The sequence below is a fragment of the Pelophylax lessonae genome, assembly GCF_965119305.1.
Source record: "Pelophylax lessonae genome assembly, chromosome: 3".
NCBI lineage: Eukaryota > Metazoa > Chordata > Amphibia > Anura > Ranidae > Pelophylax > Pelophylax lessonae.
In genome coordinates this window covers 623,468,774-623,490,737 of record NC_138770.1, presented here as the reverse complement: position 1 = coordinate 623,490,737, position 21,964 = coordinate 623,468,774, and the positions used below count along the sequence as shown (strand labels likewise).

Sequence of the window (21,964 nt, the reverse complement as noted above, 5' to 3'; positions counted from 1 at the left end):
TTTCTCCCTGTGTCTTGGGGTTACAGCAGTCCAGGAGCATCTCGATTCATAGCATGGTGGTGGCTGATCATTCAGAACACTTCGCAAGTGTTGGGGGAAATGTTTTCTCTCGGCTCTGCACCAGTACTGTGTAGGGTGTCGCTCCACCATACACCAGCTCTCCCGCTCCTCATAGATCTCCTGTAATTTCCTTGCCTCTTCAGACATTGGGACCAGAGTGCTTTTCTCACTGATGTTCTGTAGATAATAAGTCTAGTGTTACTGAGAGCTGGCCTGTGTGGACAATGAGTCTCGTTTCCATGACAGTGAAACATAAGTCCTGACCATAGCAACTGGTTCTACTGGTATAAACGAATCTTATGGGAATTCAACAAGTAGACCAGAATGTCCTGAATTGGCAGACTTGGAAATTAGCATCAAATATACAGCAATAACAATTGAAAAAAAAAACTCCATAACTAAATTCCAGGCAGATGAAAAAAATCACAATTTAACCACTTAAGCCCCGGAGGATTTTCCTGCTAAACGACCAGGGGGTATTTTGCGATTCGGCACTGCGTGACTTTAACGGACAATTGCGCGGTCGTGCGACGCTGTACCTAAACGAATTTGGCGTCCTTTTTTTCCCACAAACAGAGCTTTCTTTTGGTGGTATTTGATCACCTGTGCGATTTTTACTTTTTGCGCTATAAACAAAAAAAGAGCGTAAATTTTGCAAAAATAACAATATTTTTCACATTTTTTTATATGAAATTCCCCCAAAAAAAGTGTAAAAATCAAAATTTTTTAACATTTTCGGCCAATTTGTTTTATGCTACATATGTTTGGTAAAAAAAAATCGCAAAAAGCGTATTTTGATTGGTTTGCGCAAAAGTTATCGTGTTTACTAACAAAGGGAAAGATATTTGTCATTTTAGTTGTTTTTTTTTTTTTAACGCGTAATGGCAGCGATCTGCGATTTTTTTTGCGGTACTGCGACATTGCGGCGGACAGATCGGACCCTTGACTGACATTTTTGACACTTTTGGGGTTACCAGTGACATTTCTACAGTAATCAGTGCTATATATATGCACTGTTACTGTAAAAATACACTGGTAGTGAAGGGGTTAACTTTATTTGGGAGGGAGGGGCTGTGTGTATCCCTAGGGGCGTGCTTTCTACTGTGATTGGCTGTAGCTTGAGCTGTAAGGACACTGATCAACGGATCGACATACTAGATCCGAGTGATCAGTGTCTTTACAGCGAGGAGAATGACAGGTGGCTTGTTTACACAAGCTGCCTGACATTCTCCCTCTCCCCCGTCGATCGCCGAGTGACCGGCGGACATCGGATCCGCTGGTCACACGCGCGGGGGGGTCCGTGACCGCGCCTCCGCGGGCGCGCGCTCGCTCCCCAGAGCCTCACAGGCGAGCGACGTAGACCTACGTCGCGCTGCCTGTGAGGGGCTGACTGCCGCAGTAAATATACTGTGAGCAGTCGGCAAGCGGTTAATGCAGTTCTGTAGTATTTATTAGCGGTATATTTATAATACAATAAGGATTAGCTGGGCTTGGTCCTAGCCCAGTTTGGCAAAATATGTGGGAAGCTGTCACATGATTGTATCCCTGATTGCTTCCCCTGTAAACTGTGCTGTACAGTAAATAAAAAAAAAAAAAAGATTTTTGTACTTATCATTAAATCAGTTTCTTGGAGTTCATTAACCATTTGCCCTCCAGAAGATTTACCCCCCCCCCCCCCCCCATCATCTTGACCAGCCAGTTTTTTTTCTTTTTGCCACTGTGTTACTTTAACTAACAATTGCGCTGTCATGCAATGCTGTACATACATGAATTTATTTTTCCCCCCACAAATAGAGCTTTCATTTGGTGGTATTTGATTATCTCTGTGTTTTTATTTTTTTGCACTATAAACAAAAAAAAATAGCGCCAATTTTGAAATATAAAAAAAAACAATATTTTTTACTTTTTGCTATAAAACACACCCAATTAAAAAAAAAAATCTAATTTCTTCATGAATTTAGGCCAACATGTATTTTGCTACCTATAAGCATGTATTGATTGGTTTGCACAAATGTTATAACATCTACAAACTTTAGTATATATACTGGAATTTGTACTTATTTTTTTAATACTACGTAGTAATGGCGGCGATCAGTGACTCATAGCAGGACTGCGGTATTGCGACAGACATCTGACACTAACGGACACTTTTGACACTTTTTGGGAACCAGTGACACTATTACAGTAATAATTCCTGTAGCAGGTTTTTCAGGCATTGGGCCTTATGTGGGTCTGCCATTGTTACCTGTGACACCTTCAGCCCATTTAAACTGAATACTCAAGTGGGAGATTGGAGACAATGACCATTCCGGCATCTTTGGTTTGTTTTGTTTATTTGATAATGGGGATGGGAGAAGAGAATGAGTGGGAAACTCCTCTGGCTCAACTAGGTACAACTGGGACACTTTGCAGAAAAATGCCTTTCAGCGCTGTCTTGACGCCGGCTGGATGCCGACCAATGCTTGTTGGCGCTTCAAAAATGCTGACTTGCTGAACTGTACTTGAACTTGACTTTTGACACTCTGGTTAGCTCAACAAGTCCTGGACTTTACTGCGAACTGACTCTTGACACTCTGGTTAGCGCAAAAGTCCTGTATACAGCTCCCTCCAGTCCTTCCTGACTGGGGTAGCTCTCTGTAACTGCTTGTGCTGCTGCAACTCTCAACACTGTACACTGCACGCTTTACACTTTAGCTCTTCAGGGCCCAACCGTTGGTGCCCCCTTTACACTTTAGGGTCCTCTCACTAGGCACCCCCTCTATACTTCAGGGTCCTCTCACTAGGCACCCCCTCTATACTTCAGGGTCCTCTCACTAGGCACCCCCTCTACACTTCAGGGCCTCTCACTAGGCACCCCGTCTGATCTTCAGGGTCAACACTGGCACCCCCTTTACCGCTAGCTAGCTCCTGGATCCCTTGGACCTTCACGGGAGCGGTCCCCTCTCAGCTAGGCAGACCCCCAGGGGTAGTTTGCAGTACTCACGAACTGGGAATGCTTTCCTGAAACTGGACCCCCTCTACTTCGCTGGTCCTCGGCACGCCGGATCCTCTCTGCAGCTCAGCTCTCTCTGTACCCTCAGGCAAGCCGCCTGGGACACTCGATACTTCTGACAGGAGGAGAGACAGCCGTACTCTCCCTCCTGGGACTCTGCTTCCCGCCAAAGATGCTGTGTCATGCACTCCCCTCAAACTTATACCCACTCCCAGAATCCTGTGTGGCAGAATCTGCCTTTCTGGGGTAGATACAGTGCTTTGCGAAAGTATTTGGCCCCCTTGAGCTTTTTGACCTTTTGCCACATTTCAGGCTTCAAACATAAAGATATAAGACTGTAATTTTTTTGTGAAGAATCAACAACAAGTGGGACACAATCATGAAGTGGAATGAAATTTATTGGATATTTAAACTTTAACAAATAAAAAACTGAAAAATTGGGCGTGCAAAATTATTCAGCCCCTTTACTTTCAGTGCAGCAAACTCTCTCCAGAAGTTCAGTGAGGCTCTCTGAATGATTCAATGTTGACCCAAATGACTAATGATAATAAATAGAATCCACCTGTGTGTAATCAAGTCTCTGTATAAATGCACCTGCACTGTGATAGTCTCAGAGGTCCGTTTAAAGCACAGAGAGCATCATGAAGAACAAGGAACACACCAGGCAGGTCCGAGATACTGTTGTGGAGAAGTTTAAAGCCGGATTTTGATACAAAAAGATTTCCCAAGCTTTAAACATCCCAAGGAGCACTGTGCAAGCGATAATATTGAAATGGAAGGAGAATCAGACCACTGCAAATCTACGAAGACCTGGCCGTCCCTCTAAACTTTCAGCTCATACAAGGAGAAGACTGATCAGAGATGCAGCCAAGAGGCCCATGATCACTCTGGATGAACTGCAGAGATCTACAGCTGAGGTGGGAGACTCTGTCCATAGGACAACAATCAGTCGTATACTGCACAAATCTGGCCTTTATGGAAGAGGGGCAAGAAGAAAGCCATTTCTTAAAGATATCCATAAAAAGTGTCATTTAAAGTTTGCCACAAGCCACCTGGGAGACACCAAACATGTGGAAGAAGGTGCTCTGGTCAGATGAAACCAAAATCGAACTTTTTGGCAACAATGCAAAACGTTATGTTTGGCGTAAAAGCAACACAGCTCATCACCCTGAACACACCATCCCCACTGTCAAACATGGTGGTGGCAGCATCATGGTTTGGGCCTGCTTTTCTTCAGCAGGGACAGGGAAGATGGTTAAAATTGATGGGAAGATGTATGGAGCCAAATACAGGACCATTCTGGAAGAAAACCTGATGGAGTCTGCAAAAGACCTGAGACTGGGACGGAGATTTGTCTTCCAACAAGACAATGATCCAAAACATAAAGCAAAATCTACAATGGAATGGTTCACAAATAAACATATCCAGGTGTTAGAATGGCCAAGTCAAAGTCCAGACCTGAATCCAATCGAGAATCTGTGCAAAGAACTGAAAACTGCTGTTCACAAACGCTTTCCATCCAACCTCACTGAGCTTGAGCTGTTTTGCAAGGAGGAATGGGCAAAAATTTCAGTCTCTCGATGTGCAAAACTGATAGATATATACCCCAAGCGACTTACAGCTGTAATCGCAGCAAAAGGTGGCGCTACAAAGTATTAACTTAAGGGGGCTGAATAATTTTGCACGCCCAATTTTTCAGTTTTTTATTTGTTAAAAAAGTTTGAAATATCCAATAAATTTCGTTCCACTTCATGATTGTGTCCCACTTGTTGATTCTTCACAAAAAAATTACAGTTTTATATGTTTATGTTTGAAGCCTGAAATGTGGCAAAAGGTCGAAAAGTTCAAGGGGGCCGAATACTTTCGCAAGGCACTGTACAGGTCTGAATGTGCCATTGATTGGGTTTCCTCCCCTGCCCAATGAGAGCCCTCTCAGGAGCACAGTGGGAAGACTCCCCAGTCTCAACAGCCACACCTGGGAGACATGACAGCCCAGCTGAAAATCATGGCTCTGCTGTTAGGCAGCCAGGGCCCACTATACTTTGCCTAGCACCTACCTTGTAGGGTGGTACATTCCTAAAAATATGTACTGTCACTTTCACTAAAAATATGCACTGTCACTATTCTAATGAGATTGGCTGGGCAGGGGTTAAACATCAGGGGCGATCAAAGGGTTAAATGTGTTCCTAATCAGTATTTTTATGTTTACTATGTGCTGTTTTTACTAAGAGATGTGGTGGATTTTATTCCATGCTTTGCAGGGGAAACAAAGTTCTGCCTTGTTTACATAGGCAGAGCTCTTCTCTGTGTCTCTCCTCGACTATCAGCGGGTCCCGGCAGACATCTATTGGCCGGCAGCCACTGATCAGCTTGTGCTATGTCAAATCACATTTACGTGATCCAGCACAGATGAGCCATTCTGCTCCTAAGTGAGGCGTTCTGCAAGCTGTTAAAGTGGTTATAAACCTCAGCAATGAAATATGAACAAAGCATATCCCTCTATAGTGTGTGCTTGTCTCAATTCAGTGCACTAAGTGTCACTTTTATCTACTGCTTCATTCATTTGCTATCAACATGAATCACTTTTGACAAGTTTTCCTGATACTAAGAGAAAAATGGTGACAGGGGAGGGACCTCCAGCTGATTGACAGACTCAGCTCTGTCCCTGTGTGCTGTGTGAAGGGGGTGTGTGACTTCCTTCCAATCAGCTGTCAGAGCTCTTCTCACTGAGCTCTGCAGAGAGTAACTTCAGCCCTCCAACCCTTTTTTTTTTTAACTCTCAGAAAATATTTAAAATCCAGCACTTTGAACAGATGTAGAGAAGAAAACACTGCTAGATAGACATTTACAACTTATATGGGATGATTTTTTTCATCTCTGTGTATCAACTAAGGACAGTCACTTCACTGGGTATATGTATGGGTTTACAACCACTTTAACGAAGATATAGTATCAGTACTTATTGGGATACAAATGAGTTTTACTACCACCGTCAGGAGGATTTGGACACTGGCAGACAAAAAGACATTGACTGCTCAGGTATAACTCCTCCCACTCCCCACAGGCTTCTGTTTTGTAGAAAAGCAGTACTTAGGAGTAGATCCCAATTACAGATGGGTGATCAGAGGAGCAAGTGTGTCCAGGTAGGGTGACAGTAAGTGGCTGTAGACAGAAGTGGCCAGGTCTAGACAGGGCAGGATCAGATTTTGTCATAAAGGCAGTCAGTAGCAGAATGAAGAAAGGAGAGGGTTGAGGGGGTGAAAGTTTCTATGGGTAACTGTTTGCTGGTTGGAGGCATAGGAGGTTGAATATAAGAGATTGATGACCGGGAGAGTGAAAACTGATGAGGTTCTGATCAGAGAGAGGAGAAGGGATGTTGGAGAGGCTGCAGGGAGAGCAGAGGTGAGAGAATACAAGGTCAAGGGTGTTGCCATTTGAGTGAGTGATGGTTTGTGTCCATTGCGTTAGGTAAAAGAGGAGGTTAGGTTGAGTAGTTGAGAGGTAGCTTTGGTGTTAACATTGACTGGAATGTTAAAATCACAGAGGATGATGATGGGTACCTCAGAGGGGATAGAGAGTAGGGTAGCTATGCAAAGAAGTCATCAGCAAAGCGTGGCACTTGACCAGGAGGCCAGTATATTACTGCAATCCCCAGACAAACTGGACAAAAAAGACTAATACTGTGAACTTCAAAAGAGCACAGGGACAGAGAGGGAGGTGTAGAAAGAACCTGGAAGGGGCTTTGTGTGAAAGGAGCAGTCCAACTCCACCTCCATTTTGTCCACTGGGTTTGAATGAGAGAGTCCAGTGGAGGCCACCATGGGAAAGAGCAGCTGTAGAGGCAGAGTGTGATTCCTGTAGCCAGGCTTCAGTAACAGCAATTAGGTTTTGGTAGAGTTGGGGAAGAAGAGATCATTGACAGAAGCAAGTTTTTTAGAGACTTAGTGGGCATTCCAGAGGGCAAATACGAGGTGGGGCAGGTTCGTGGAAGCAGAAGAATGTGTAAGGGTTGCGCCTGCTTTCATGGAAGGAAGATTGCCGGTTCTGGGGATAACAGTTAGATGGTGGAGAACCTTGATTAAAGTGACAGGTTAAAAATGCCAAAACTTACCCTAGAAAATGGCACTTGCCTGCCATCCCTAAGAGTTGTACTGAATATATACTTGGATTAGATGGGAGGGGTTTAGACAATTAATCAATTAAGACCTAATTAAAAAGACACAATGGTAAATGTGGAGGTTTTCAGCCCTGAATAGAAGGATGAAGACAACAAGATAAGGCTATATGTTTGAGTCTAACTCAATATAGACAAGTATAACGAGCAGTTAGAAAAAGGGCCCCTTTCATACAGGTGATCCCATCAGGTCCATATGTCAATATTTCAGGTGGACCTGATTAGAAGGTTCATGCATTCCTATAATGTTGGTGTAAACGAACTTGTGTCCATTTACACCCGCCTACCTCTGGGTCAGATCTGGTCTGCTAAAAAAAAAAAAAAAAATGGAAGGGGTTCTGTCCTCTTTTGTTTAGAAGGATTGGATCAGAGGGTGCCCATAGAGCAGAGCGGGCTCTGTCTGTGTCTGCTCTCGATAAACTGAGTGGACATGGATGTGTCCTCTGCCTGCTCTGCTCCTATCAACATGGGATCTGTGAGCTGATCTCATGCTGATCGAAATGGAATATGCACCATGTGAAAGGGGCCTAAGTCGGCCATTCAGGGATCCAAATCCAGCCTTTTTAGCTGGCCAAATTACCGATTGACTTCTGTAAAACTAGCCTGTCAGGTTTTACCCAATCAATCAGTGTATTATGACAATAACTCAGTGGGAAGGATTCCCCCCTTTACATTGATTGTGTGGATGGGGGAATCAGATCATTTTTTTTCTGTTCAACCAGCTGGTTGACAGAAAAAACAAATGACTTATGCAGCCTTTTTCAACAAGGGTGCAGTGGCACCCTGGTGTGCCTCCCTTAATTCTTAAGGCTCCATGTACACGGGACATTAGAAAAAACGTGCTGCAAGGCTAGTTTTGACACCGGGAAAAAGCAGCTGTTAACGTGCTTTCAGTAGCTTTTTCCATTGACGTTATTGCACATTTGGCCACGTTTGCTTTTAGCAGCGTTTTTTCTGCCTCCATTCAAAATCAACGGTTCCCTATGGGAGCCTATTGATTTGAATGGAAGTCGCACCGCAAGTCGGATCAGGATGAATCTTGAGGGGGAACTCCACGGAAAAAATGGGGAAAAAACTGCGTGGGGGTCCCCCCCAGGTTTCAAACCAGGCCCTTTGGGTCCAGTATGGAATTTGAGGGTAGCCCACGCCGTGGGGCCCCCCCCCAAAATCCATACCAGACCCTTATCCGAGCATGCAGCCCGGCAGGCCAGGAAAGGGGAGGGGACGAGCGGCCCCACCCCCCCTGGACCATACCAGGCCACATGCCCTCAACATGGGGGGGTGTTGGTGCTTTGGGGCAGGGGGAGCTCTGCACCCCCCACCTCAAAGCACCTTGCCCCCATGTTGATGAGGACAAGGGCCTTATCCCCACAACCCTGGCTGGTGGTTGTGGGGGTCTGCGGGCAGAAGACCGGAGCGGAGAAGACTGGATGAAGATTTTTAATAAACTTTCCAAAACGTCTCCTGTCATTATTTACATACACTGCCTTTTATGGGGTGAATGGGTAGGGGTACAGTGTACCCCATACCCATTCACATAGGGAGGGGGTCCAGGATCTGGGGGGCCACCCTTGTTAAAGGGGGCTTCCAGATTCCGATGAGCCCCCTGCCCGCAGACCCCCACAACCACCGGCCAGGGTTGTGGGGATGAGGCCCTTGTCCTCATCAACATGGGGTATGGCCTGGTATGGTCCAGGGGGGGTGGGGCCGCTCGCTCGTCCCCTCCCCCTTCCTGCCCTACCGGCTGCATGCTCGGATAAGGGTCTGGTATGGATTTTGGGGGGGACCCCACACCGTTTTTTTGGCGTGGGGCTACCCTCAAATTCCATGCCGGACCCGAAGGGCCTGGTTTGGAACCTGGGGGGGACCCCCACGCCGGTTTTTTTCCCATTTTTGGCGTGGAGTTCCCCCTTAAGATTCTCACAGCGCAAGTCGGATAATCCTGATCCGACTTGCGGTGCGACTTCCATTCAAATCAATAGGCTCCCATAGGAAACCATTGATTTTGAATGGAGGCAGAATAAACGTATAATGTGGCTGAACATATGTTCATCACGTTCAGTCACGTTTGGTCATGTTCAGCCGCGTTTCTGCGTTTGAAACGCCAGGAAACACACGTTCGAACGCAAATAATTGCGTTCTAAAAAACGTCCCTGAACTCAACTGCCTGCAAATGACTGTAAACGACCCTGTGTACATGGACAGATAAGATAAAATGTAGATGGGTTCAGGGGCTTCTAAAAAAAACGCCCAACTGCTCCTAAACGGCCATTTCCAGCGTCCCCTGTACATGGAGCCTAAGGGGTGTCTTGGCAAAATGCCTAAAAATTGCAACAAATTGAAACAGGTTTTTACACTGCAGCATTACAATCCTGGGCACCATGTGGGTCAAGCCACTGGCATCCTGACAGCCTATGACATCACTGGTTCATAAGGAGAATGACAGATGCGTGCATTGAATCCTTGTTAACTTCTCCTCTTCCCCTCTCCATCAGCACTTGGGTCACATTAGCATGTAGAAGAAGAGAAACTAAGGGAGAAAAGAAACGCTAGAATACTAGCCAGTACCAGTTTGCAATAGTGGAGGAATAAATTACTTCTAACGTTGGATGACCCATGTGTACGGATGTTGCTGCTATTTGTAAATCTATTAGTTTAGTTTTTTTGTTTTACATTTTAGAATGGGGTGCCTCAAGATTGTGCAGAATTTTGGTAATGATTAAGCACACTTGCTAGTGTGTGAAACGCGTCTACCTGTTGTTTGCCACAATGGGATGTTCGGTTAAATAAAACAAAATTTTGATGATACTTGGAGTGCAACCATTTCTTCTATATTGATTATCTGCGGAGGCGAGCTGAGGCGTGCACCTGTACATCATTGGGCTTCTGAATTAACCTGGAGCAGTGAGTTTTCCTTGTCTTTGTATGCAGAATTTTAACCACTTTACGACTGCTCACAGTAATATTACTGCGGCAGAGTGGCTCGTTATCGTCTGACGACGTAGTACTACGTCGTCAGACACTCCCCCTTCTGGGCGGCGCTTGCGCGCCGCCGGAGGCTCGCTCCCGCTGTTTTCATTCACAGCGGGAGTCGGGCCAGGGGAGGAGCAGCGGTGATCGCCGCTGCTCTTACCCGATCGTCGGGGATCGAGTCTGGAGATCCGCCCGCTGTGTGTAAACACAAGCGGACGGATCTCCATAGTGACAGGGAGTGACAGATCGGACTGTTCAGCATAGCTGGACATCCGATCTGTCCATGACTCACTCAGTCACCTCCCCCCCCACACGTCAGTAAGCACCAGGCATACATTAACCCCTCCCTCTCCAATAAAATAACCCCTTCCCTGCCAGTGTCATTTTTACAGTAACATATATATATAGCACTGATTACTGCAGTAAAGTCACTGGTACCCCCAAAAGTGTCAAAAATGTCAGTCAAGGGTCCGATCTGTCCGCCGCAATGTCGCAGTCCCGCAAAAAAAAATCGCAGATCGCCGCCATTACGCGTTAAAAAAAAAAACACCAAAAATGACAGAAATCTTTCCCTTTGTTAGTAAACGCAATAACTTTTGCGCAAACCAATCAAAATACGCTTATTGCGATTTTTTTTTACCAAACATAGGTAGCAGAAAACAAATTGGCCAAAATTTTTTAAAAAAATTGTTTTTTACATCTTTTTTGGGGGGAATTTCATATAAAAAAATGTTAAAAATATTGTTATTTTTTCAAAATAAACGCTCTTTTTTTGTTTATAGCGCAAAAAGTAAAAATCGCACAGGTGATCAAATACCACCAAAAGAAAGCTCTGTTTGTGGGAAAAAAAAGACGTAAATTTCGTTTGGGTACGGCGTCGCACGACCGCGCAATTGTTAGTTGAAGTCGCACAGCGCCGAATCGCAAAAAGTGGCCTGGACGGAAGACAGCAAAATCCTCCGGTGGTAAAGTGGTTAAAGGGTGCCGTGACTGAAAAAAAGGTTGAGAAACACCGGACTAATGTATTGTGACCTTTTATGTACAGTATATAGGAAAGTTACTAGAAAGCACTCCAAGTATTGTGACTCCACTTTCCTCTGTCCCAGTCCATGGCTTGCTGATCCCCAGGTATCACCAATGGTTCCTCATATTACTCTCCAAAATTCTCACAAACATAATAAACAAAGGGGCATCTCCATTGTGTAGCAAAATGTATTTGAAAAAAGGAAATACAGTAGATAAAAAACTCACATTATGATGTGCCCTCTCTGGCACCTGGTACCTTACAAGCTTTAATCTGTGAACAGGAGTGCAGATCCCCCTGCTTCACAAAGGGTGCGGGAGTGCATCCCGCTGGGAGGAAGTGATGTAATCGGTCTTAGCTCCAACCAGCGCCTTTTGTCTACAGGACATCTTCAGGAGTTGTGTTGCTGCCACGTCCTCTAATTTCTAAATGCTGTGATACATTAACCCTTCGCCTACCTGGCTCAAACATATTTACAATAAATAATATATATTGCACATTTCCTTAGTATAAAAAAATGCTTGCTGTTATTATTATTATTAGTATGCAGGATCTATATAGCTCCAACAGTTTGTGCAGTGCTTTATTGGGACTGAACATCTAGCAATAAATATGCCATTAAAAGAGGAGTATGGGATTAGTTTTTATTTTGGAATCATACTTACCTAGGTGGATGCAGCATCTGTCCCCTGCTGGCTCTAACACTGAGAGCTGAGCGATCAAACACTGCCGATCGCTCGGTTCTCAGAGCCCTGTGAGAAGTGAACCGGTGACCCGCTCTCTGCTCTCCCCCCCCCCCACTCACTGGGCTGTGGAGGGGGTGGGAGTGGCTCAGTCCTGGGTGGATCCTGACCATATTGTCCGGATCTTTCCTGAGCCTGGGCCGACTGTGTAAAGTCAACCGACAGCGGGCTTCAGAATGAAACTGCACTCCTGTGATCCACAAAAGTACAGCCAAACAAGCTTTGGCTGTACCTTTCCTTTAAAACTAGGAAAAATAAAATAAAAACCAAAGCCAATACTAATAATACTGGGAAATAAACCAAAACCTCACCATAACACCACTACTGCCACCTTGTGGTTAATTAACTAATTGCTCATTCCTCTTATAACATGTTAGATATATTAAAGCAGTGTTAGACCCAAAAGCAAACATTATATTGCAACTACCAATACATAGATGTGATGGCTGCATTAGGTTTCTTTTTTAGGCTTTCTTTCTTCTATTTTAATCTGGTGATTTGGCCAGTAAGTTTTCTAAACAAGCTCTTTTCCAGATGTATCAGTTTACAGGGATGAGACAAACCATTTAACACTTGCAGGGGTGCTTACAATGATCAGCTTTAATTTATTCATGTAAAACCTTTATCCCAAAAATGAAAAAACTATCTTCTATAAAAATGTTTTAACGTTAAGCACTTATCTGGTCAAACGCAAAATCTGCATAGTGTCCTGTTCCCACCGATCATAGCAAATATAGGCCGCTGGAGGTGAAGTTCTGGGACACCTGTGGGTATAGGGCGAAAGTGATGTCAGCTTCGGGGCAGACCGCCTATGCAGCTCCTCCAGCCCAGTGAGCACCTCCAGCGGTTGTGATTTTCTATCATTGGCGGGACCGGGCAGGGCTGCTGTTAGAAATCACAGGGCCCCGTGCAGCCTACCTGATGGGCACCAACCCCATCCCCCCACCCTGCGAAAATGTCAAAACTATATTTTCAGAAAAATACATGAAAGTCATTATTAGTGGACACAAGCATTCTGTCATACATAAAAAAACATAAATTCCATCTTCAAACCAAAATTCTTCCCAAATATTAATGTACATATTCCACCAACTTCCACCCCCAATCCCACCTTCCCAGCTCAAATCTCACCCGAATCCCCCCTCCTAGCATAAATCTTTGCCCCCATCCCCAATCCTGCCCCAGCTCAAATCCCACCTGAATCCCCCCTCCAAGCACAAATCTCCCTCACCCCAAAAAATCACCCATCTAGCACATTTTCTCTTTCTTAAACTTTCTATCCTAGCACAAATCTTATCCCCCAAATCCCCCCCCCCTGCCAAGAGAGGGGAAGTTTCTTCCAGGAGGGGGTGGGGAAATTTGAGCTAATAGGAGGGATTTGGGGTGGATTTAGGGGAAAGGATTTTGCCACCCCAAATCCTGCCCCCCAGCTCAAATCAAACCCAAATCCTCCCTCACTCTAAAAAAATCACCCGCCTAGCACATATTTTCTTCACAAACTTTCTATCCTAGCACAAATCTTATCCCCAAAATCCCCCTTCTAGCACTAATCCCCCCAAAACCCCAACACAGATGACTGCCCATCCCCCTCCCCCAACTTACAGGGGGAAGAAACTTAAAGCCAGGATGAGGTGCGCTGTGTTGTGCTCTCCCCTCCTATCAGAAGAGCGCTGGTCTATACAGTACAGCACATGAGACTGGATCGCTCTTACTGTAGATCGCACTATACACACACACCGCCCCCCCCCCCCTCTCCTCCAAGGGCTGCTCACCTCCTAGGAACAGGAAAAGTGGATAGGAGGCTGTGTGTGTACAGTGCGATCTACAGTAAGAGCAATCCGGTCTCATGTGCTGTATAGAGGAACGTTCTTCTGATAGGAGGGGAGAGCACAACACAGCGCACCTCCTCCCTGCTCTTTCCTCTCTGCCTCTTCTCTCTTGGCTCCAGGCTGCTGTCTCCCTGTCCTGGCTGTGAGTGCAGGTGGGAGCGGGGGCAGGGGAAGGAGCTCAGCAGTGGCTGGCCAGGGGGGCAGAACTGAAATGGCACTGGCACAACCCACCCCAGCACCCCCTAATTCCGGTCATGTGTGCCTCTCACCAAGCGACTGAAAGCTGACAGGACGGAGAGGGGGGGGGGGACCGGCTTTTATTTGCTGGGTGAGAGAGGCAGAGGACATTGTTCCTTCTCTGCTCCACTGATCCTCCTGCTGTCTGTGCCCCCTGTGTGCCCAGGCCCCCTACAGGAGGACCGGTGGTCTCCCCCTATCAGCGGCCCTGGGAGCGGCCTCAGGGGTACTCGTGAAAATGCTCGGTATTGGCACCGATATTGGTGCATCCTTAGTAAACAGGACAAATAGAGAGGGGGGGAATCTCCCTAATGGGGGAAGAGGTAGCAAAAAAAAACTGACAGGGTTCCTAATCCATCTTCTCTCTGTCCAAAACTGAAAAAATGGTTTGCCTTAAAGTAGTATTAAAGGTTTGGCTTAAAAAACAAAATACTTACCTGCACTGTGCAGTGGCTTTACACAGAGCAGATCTGATCCTTCCCTTCTTGGGTCCCCCGCTGGCACTCCTTGCTCTTTCCTCTTGACATGTGCCCCCCATAGCAAGCCACTTGCTATGGGGGGCACTGATGTGTGCTCACTCTTGAGCCCTGCTCTATGCCTCCATAAGACACAAAGAGCAGCAGCTCAGCCCCGTCCCCCGCTCTCTCTCCATTGGCTCACTCGCTGTGATTGACAGCCAATGGCTCCCACAGCTGTTATAGGCAATGAGGAGAGGAATTCCTAGGACATATCTATATTGAGAGGGGGCTCAGGTGAGTATTAGGGGGTCTGTGGGGGTAGCAACGCACAGAAGGTTTTTTTTTTTAACCTTCATACATAGAATGCATGAAGGTAAAAACCCTTCATCCTTTACAACCACTGTAAAAAGAATCTCCAGGCACCTGTCAAAAAAATAAAAATCAGCAGGTACAAAATGTGTAGCTGCTGACCTTTGAAAAACAGCCACTCACCTGTCCAACGGTCCAGCGGTGAGCTAACCTCAGCCATCTTATCCTCCGTCCTCCCTTGGCAGCGCCAGCATCTTCATTATGGGCATCCGGCTGTGACAGCTTACGGCTTCACAGCCGGGTGCCCACTGCACATGCGCAAGTTGCGCTGTGCATCCTGGATTGTGGATGCAGTCTTCTGGGACCTGTCAGTGTCCCAGAAGACTGCAGGGGGGGGGGGGGAGAGTACTCACTGAGGGAATCACTGTGAACACACTGTAAATTTGCTTCTTTTCCAACTAAAGTATTTGGCTATGTCTAGGGACTGAAGTCCCTTGGACGGCAAGAAGATAAAACCAGTCAATCCTGAAGGAAATCACCCCTGAATATTCACTGGAAGGACAGATCCTGAAGCTGAAACTCAAATACTTTGGCCACCCAATGCGAAGAGAGGACTCACTGGAAAAGACCCTGATGCTAGGAAACATAGAAGGAAAAAGGAGAAGAGGACGACAGAAAACAAGATGGATAGATACTGTAGCATCATCGAAACAATGAACATGAAGTTAGGCAAGCTCTGGGAGGCAGTGGAGGACAGAAAAGCCTGGCGGGCTATGGTTCATGAGGTCATGAAGAGTCAGATACAACTAAAAGACTGAACAACAACAACATGGGGCTGAAACTGCACCTATTATGCATTACCAGTATCTCCTGCACACTCCAGGTGGTGTGCTCTGCCTTAGGCCCAGAGTTGTATAAAGTACTTGAAACCCATACTTGAGTAAAAGTACAAGTGCTCGATCAAAAAGTGACTTGAGTAGAAGTACTAAAGTATTCAACATTTTTTGTACTTAAGTATTGCAAGTCGTTTTTTAAAAAATGTTGCTACTCAAGTACTGAAAGTAAAAGTACAAGTAGTTTTTTAAAAAAATTTGCTACTCAAGTACTGAAAGTAAAAGTACAAGTACTGTGTTATGTAGTTATTAAAGAAAGAAGTCAAAAGTTTGAACATCATATTGTTTTTTATTATTTCAAATGCAGCTTTTATTTTTACATACAGTAGCTTTTATTTTCGTATGCGCTGATAATATACATGTTTTGAGCTTCATGAAACCTGCCATCTACTGTTCTGGCAGTGGTAATTTTTATAATTGTAACGAGTAACTATGCAGCACAAAAAAAACTATCGGAGTAGAAGTATTGAAATCATTGAAAAAATGTAGTGAAGTAAAAGTGGAAGTAGGAGAAAAAAATTCTACTCTAGGAAAGTACAGATACCGCCTTTCGGTACTTAAGTACAGTAGTGAAATAGTTCTACTTAGTTACTATACATCTCTGCTTAGGCCCCTTTCACACAGGGAGTCCGTCAGGTGGACTCCATTTTTCTCAGCGGGGGATCGATCTGCTGATCCGTTTTTCTCAGCGGGGGATCGATTCGCTGATCCCCCGCTGAGCAGACGGATGGCAGCTCTGTCTCCGTGCTGTGTGCGGAGACACACCTGTCAGGTCCCCATTCTTCTCTATGGGGGAATCGGATGAGAACGGACCGTTTGTCCGTTCTCATCCGATCCGCCAGACGGATGGAAAATAGGATTTCCATCCGTCCGGATTTGACGGATCGGATCGGATGTCAGCGGACATGTCTCCGCTGACACCCGATGCCCCATAGAGATGCATGGATCATCCTTTCAGATCCACCTGAAAAACTGACAGGCAGATCTGAACGGTCCGCCTGTGTGAAAGGGGCCTAAGACTTCCATTACCTGGAGCTCCCTGGGTTCCTCCACTTGATAAATGTATAATGGATTGGTAGCCAAAGACTAGGTTATATATACAGTACTGTGTAAACTTTTTAGGCAGGTGTGAAGAAATGCTGTAAAGTAAGAATGCTTTAATAAAATATAGATATTTTAATTGTTTATTTTTTATTAATTTACAAAATGCAAAGTGAGCGAACAAAAGAGAAATCTATATCAAATCAATATTTGGTGTGACCTTCTGTTGGCTTCAAACCAGCATCAGTTCTCCTAGGTACACTGTTACACAGTTTTTGAAGGAACTTGGCAGGTAGGTAGTTGTTCCAAAAACCTAGGAGAACTAATCACAGATCTTTGGTGGATGAAGGCTGCCTCACATCCTTCTGTCTCTTTGTGTAATCCCAGACAGACTCCATACTGTTAGGATCAGGGCTCAGTGGGGGCCAAACCATCACTTCCAGGAAACCTTGTTCTTTACATGTGTGTATTGCTAGAGAGTTATTTTTTTCTTTCTTGGGAGAGTGCATGTTATCAGCACAGGGCCAATCAGCACTGTCCAAACGGGTTAGGGGGTCATGCAGCCTCATAGGACAGTCAGAGCAGAATAAAAACTCCTCCTACAAGCTTTAAACAGTGCTTGACTGGACACTAATAGAAGTCATAAGACTGCTATATACTGCTAATGAGAAAAGGTATTTATCGGTTTATATTTACTAAAATAATTGCATTTCCATGTTCTGTGTACTGTGGGAGACCAGATATAGTGAATGCAGGGCCCTGGGTTTAGTAACACTTTAACCGCTTGCCGACCGCCGCAAGTACATATACTGCGGCGGTCAGCCCCTCACAGGCAGAGTGACGTATCGGTACGTCACTAGCCTGTGAGGCTCTGGGAAGCGAGCGCGCGCCGCCGGCAGCGCGCTCCCGCGTGGTCAGCGCGCGCTCGCTCCCCAGAGCCTCACAGGCTAGTGACGTACCGATACGTCACTCTGCCTGTGAGGGGCTGACCTCACTATAGGGCCCTGTGCTGATAACATGCACTCTCCCAAGAAAGAAAAAAATAACTCAGCGATCGTCGGGGGAGAGGGAGAAGGGCAGGCGGCTAGTGTAAACAAGCCGCCTGTCATTCTCCCCTGTGTAGAAACAATGATCATACGGTTCTACTATGTAGGACCGTTGATCATTGTTCCTACAGCTCAAGCCACAGCCAATCACAGTTAGAATCACGCCCCTAGGGACACACATAGCCCCTCCCTCTCAAATAAAGTTAACCCCTTCACTGCCAGTGTAATTTTACAGTAACAGTGCATATGTATAGCACTGATTACTGCAGTAATGTCACTGGTAACCCCAAAAGTGCCAAAAATGTCAGTCAAGGGTCCGATCTGTCCGCCGCAATGTCGCAGTCCTGCAAAAAAAATCGCAGATCGCCGCCATTACGCGTTAAAAAAAAACAACAAAAATGACAAAAATCTTTCCCTTTGTTAGTAAACGCAATAACTTTTGCGCAAACCAATTAAAATATGCTTTTTGCGATTTTTTTTACCAAACATATGTAGCATAAAACAAATTGGCCGAAAATGTTAAAAAATTTAGATTTTTACATTTTTTTGGGGGGGAATTTCATATAAAAAAATGAAAAATATTATTTTTGCAAAATTGACGCTCTTTTTTTGTTTATGGCGCATGATCAAAAAATCGCACAGGTGATCAGATACCACCAAAATAAAGCTCTGTTTGTGGGAAAAAAAGGAAGTCAAATTCGTTTAGGTACAGCGTCGCACGACCGCGCAATTGTCCCTTAAAGTCACGCAGTGCCGAATCGCAAAATAGGCCCTGGTCAGGAAGGGGGTAAAATCTTCCGGGGCTTAAGTGGTTAAGGGGGCAAATCCTTCCGGTCTTAAAGTGGTTAAGAAAGGCAAATCCACTGCGCACGCTGTAGATCTGAGGGGGACATGCAAGGAATATAATAAACAGCATTTTTGCTTGCACATGACTGGATGATAGAAATCAGCAGAGCTTCCCCTCAGATCTACAGTGACTGCACCTGTAGTGCACAGTGGGATCGCCTTTAGTAAATAAGCCCCATTGTGCAATTCTTTCAGATGTCGGGCAGCAGATACTCGGTCAAGATGACATTCACCCACGTGGTCCCTGCTTGGGATCTACTGTCATGTGACTGGAGCTCCGCCCCCTACTCCGCACCTTTCTCTACAGCATCTGTCACTTCGGCCTTCTCTGGCACAGCGCTGCGGTGGGCGTGGCATCTCCTACACCGATTGGTTGGAGCTTTGGCAGGTGTGCAGTGATTGGTCGCTTAGTACCGGCTGAGTGGTGCGGGATGTGTAGCGCGAGCTGTCAGCCGGCTTTCTCCGCAGACAGGCGAGGGATGCTGCGGGCACAGGGATGGTCTCTACTGAGTTTAACGGACACACGCTGTCCAGGGAGGCCGGGGACGGGCTTGCCAGCCCCAGCAGTAATGGCGAGCTGTCGGTGTGTGTCGGGGGAGCACAGCAGGATGAGCGGCAGGCCATGCTTCCCGGAGCCGTCCCTCCGGTACCGGAAACACGGCTGTACCGGCGGCGGTTCCTGGTGCTCGGGGTGTTCTCTCTCTATTCCCTGGTCAACGCCTTCCAATGGATCCATTACAGCATCCTATCCTCCATCTTCACCGACTTCTATGGGGTCTACAACCAGGACATAGACTGGCTGTCTGTGGTGTACATGGTGACCTATGTACCCCTCATCTTCCCGGCCACCTGGCTGCTGGATACCCGGGGCCTCCGCCTCACCGCCCTGCTGGGATCCGGACTCAACTGCCTGGGAGCCTGGGTGAAGTGTGCCAGTGCCAGGCATGACCTCTTCCCTGTCACCATGCTGGCACAGCTTATCTGCTCTGTGGCCCAGGTCTTCATCCTCGGCCTCCCCTCCAGGGTGGCTTCTGTATGGTTCGGGCCCAAAGAGGTGTCCACCGCTTGTGCCACCGCCGTGCTGGGCAACCAGGTCAGTACTGCCATCCTATATACTATATATACATTATATACTGTACATTGTACCACCACCCCTATACTATATATACATTATATACTGTACATTGTACCACCGCCTGTGCCACCGCTGTGCTGGGCAACCAGGTCAGTACCGCCATCCTATATACTATATATACATTATATACTGTACATTGTACCACCGCCACCTTCTATACTATATATACTGTACATTGTACCACCACCCCTATACTATATATACATTATATACTGTACATTGTACGTCCACCGCCTGTGCCACCGCTGTGCTGGGCAACCAGGTCAGTACCACCGCCACCCCCTATACTAAATATACATTATATACTGTACATTGTACCACCACCCCCTATACTATATATACATTATATACTGTACATTGTACCACCGCCTGTGCCACCGCTGTGCTGGGCAACCAGGTCAGTACTGCCATCCTATATACTATATATACATTATATACTGTACATTGTACCACCGCCACCTTCTATACTATATATACTGTACATTGTACCACCACCCCTATACTATATATACATTATATACTATACATTATACGTCCACCGCCTGTGCCACCGCCGTGCTGGGCAACCAGGTCAGTACTGCCATCCTATATACTATATATACATTATATACTGTACATTGTACCACCGCCACCTTCTATACTATATATACTGTACATTGTACCACCACCCCTATACTATATATACATTATATACTGTACATTGTACCACCGCCTGTGCCACCGCTGTGCTGGGCAACCAGGTCAGTACCGCCATCCTATATACTATATATACATTATATACTATACATTATATGTCCACCGCCTGTGCCACCGCCGTGCTGGGCAACCAGGTCAGTACCACCACCCCCTATACTACATATACATTATATACTATACATTGTACGGCCACCCCCTATACTATATATACATTATATACTGTACATTATATGTCCACCGCCTGTGCCACCGCCGTGCTGGGCAACCAGGTCAGTACCGCCACCCCTTATACTGTATATACATTATATACTGTACATTGTACGTCCACCGCCTGTGCCACCGCCATGCTGGGCAACCAGGTCAGTACCGCCACCCCCTATACTACATATACATTATATACTATACATTGTACGGCCACCCCTATACTATATATACATTATATACTGTACATTATCTGTCCACCGCCTGTGCCACCGTCGTGCTGGGCAACCAGGTCAGTACCCCCACCTTCTATACTATATATACATTATATACTGTACATTGTATGTCCACCGCCTGCGCCACCGCCGTGCTGGGCAACCAGGTCAGTACCGCCACCCCCTATACTATATATACATTATATACTGTACATTGTACGTCCACCGCCTGCGCCACCGATGTGCTGGGCAACCAGGTCAGTACCGCCACCTTCTATTCTATATATACATTATATACTATACATTGTAGGGCCACCGCCGTGCTGGGCAACCAGGTCAGTACCGCCACCCCCTATACTATATATACATTATATACTGTACATTGTACGTCCACCGCCTGCGCCACCGTCGTGCTGGGCAACCAGGTCAGTACCGCCATCCCCTATACTATATATACATTATATACTGTACATTGTACCACCACCCCCTATACTATATATACATTATATACTGTACATTGTACGTCCACCGCCTGCGCCACCGATGTGCTGGGCAACCAGGTCAGTACCGCTACCCCATTATACTATATATACACGTTATATACTGTACAATGTACGTCCACCCCCTGCGCCACCGATGTGCTGAGCAACCAGGTCAGTACCACCACCCCCTATACAATATATACATTATATACTGTACATTGTATGCCCACCTCCTGCGCCACCACCATCCTGGGAAACCAAGTGAGTACAACCATCCCTGTACTATATTTATAATCTCTTGAGTGGCCGGCACAGAGTCCTGACCTCAACCTCATAGAACACCTTTGGGATAAATTAGAGTGGAGACTGCGAGCCAGGTCTTCTCGTCCACATCAGTGCCTGACTTCACAAATGCCCTTCTGGAAGAATGGTCAAATATTCCCAATGACACACTCCTAAACCTTGTGGACAGCCTTCCCAGAAGAGTTGAAGCTGTAAAGGGTGGGCCAACTCAATTTTGAACCCTACGGACTAAGACTGGGATGCCATTAAAGTTCATGTGCATGTAAAGGCAGGCGTCCCAATACTTTTGACAATATCTATCTATATA

The 21,964-nt window shown here is 46.0% G+C and overlaps 1 protein-coding gene across 1 annotated transcript in view; it reads left to right on the top strand.

Moving 5' to 3' along the window:
- The first annotated feature begins 19,069 nt into the window (after positions 1–19,069).
- The window catches only part of FLVCR1 (FLVCR choline and heme transporter 1), a 63,830-nt gene continuing 60,935 nt past the window's right edge, over positions 19,070–21,964 (top strand). The window contains exon 1 of the mRNA XM_082251366.1: positions 19,070–19,718. Coding sequence (XP_082107492.1) covers positions 19,122–19,718 — 597 coding nt within the window. The 5' untranslated portion in view covers positions 19,070–19,121. The remainder of the gene's footprint in view (positions 19,719–21,964) is intronic.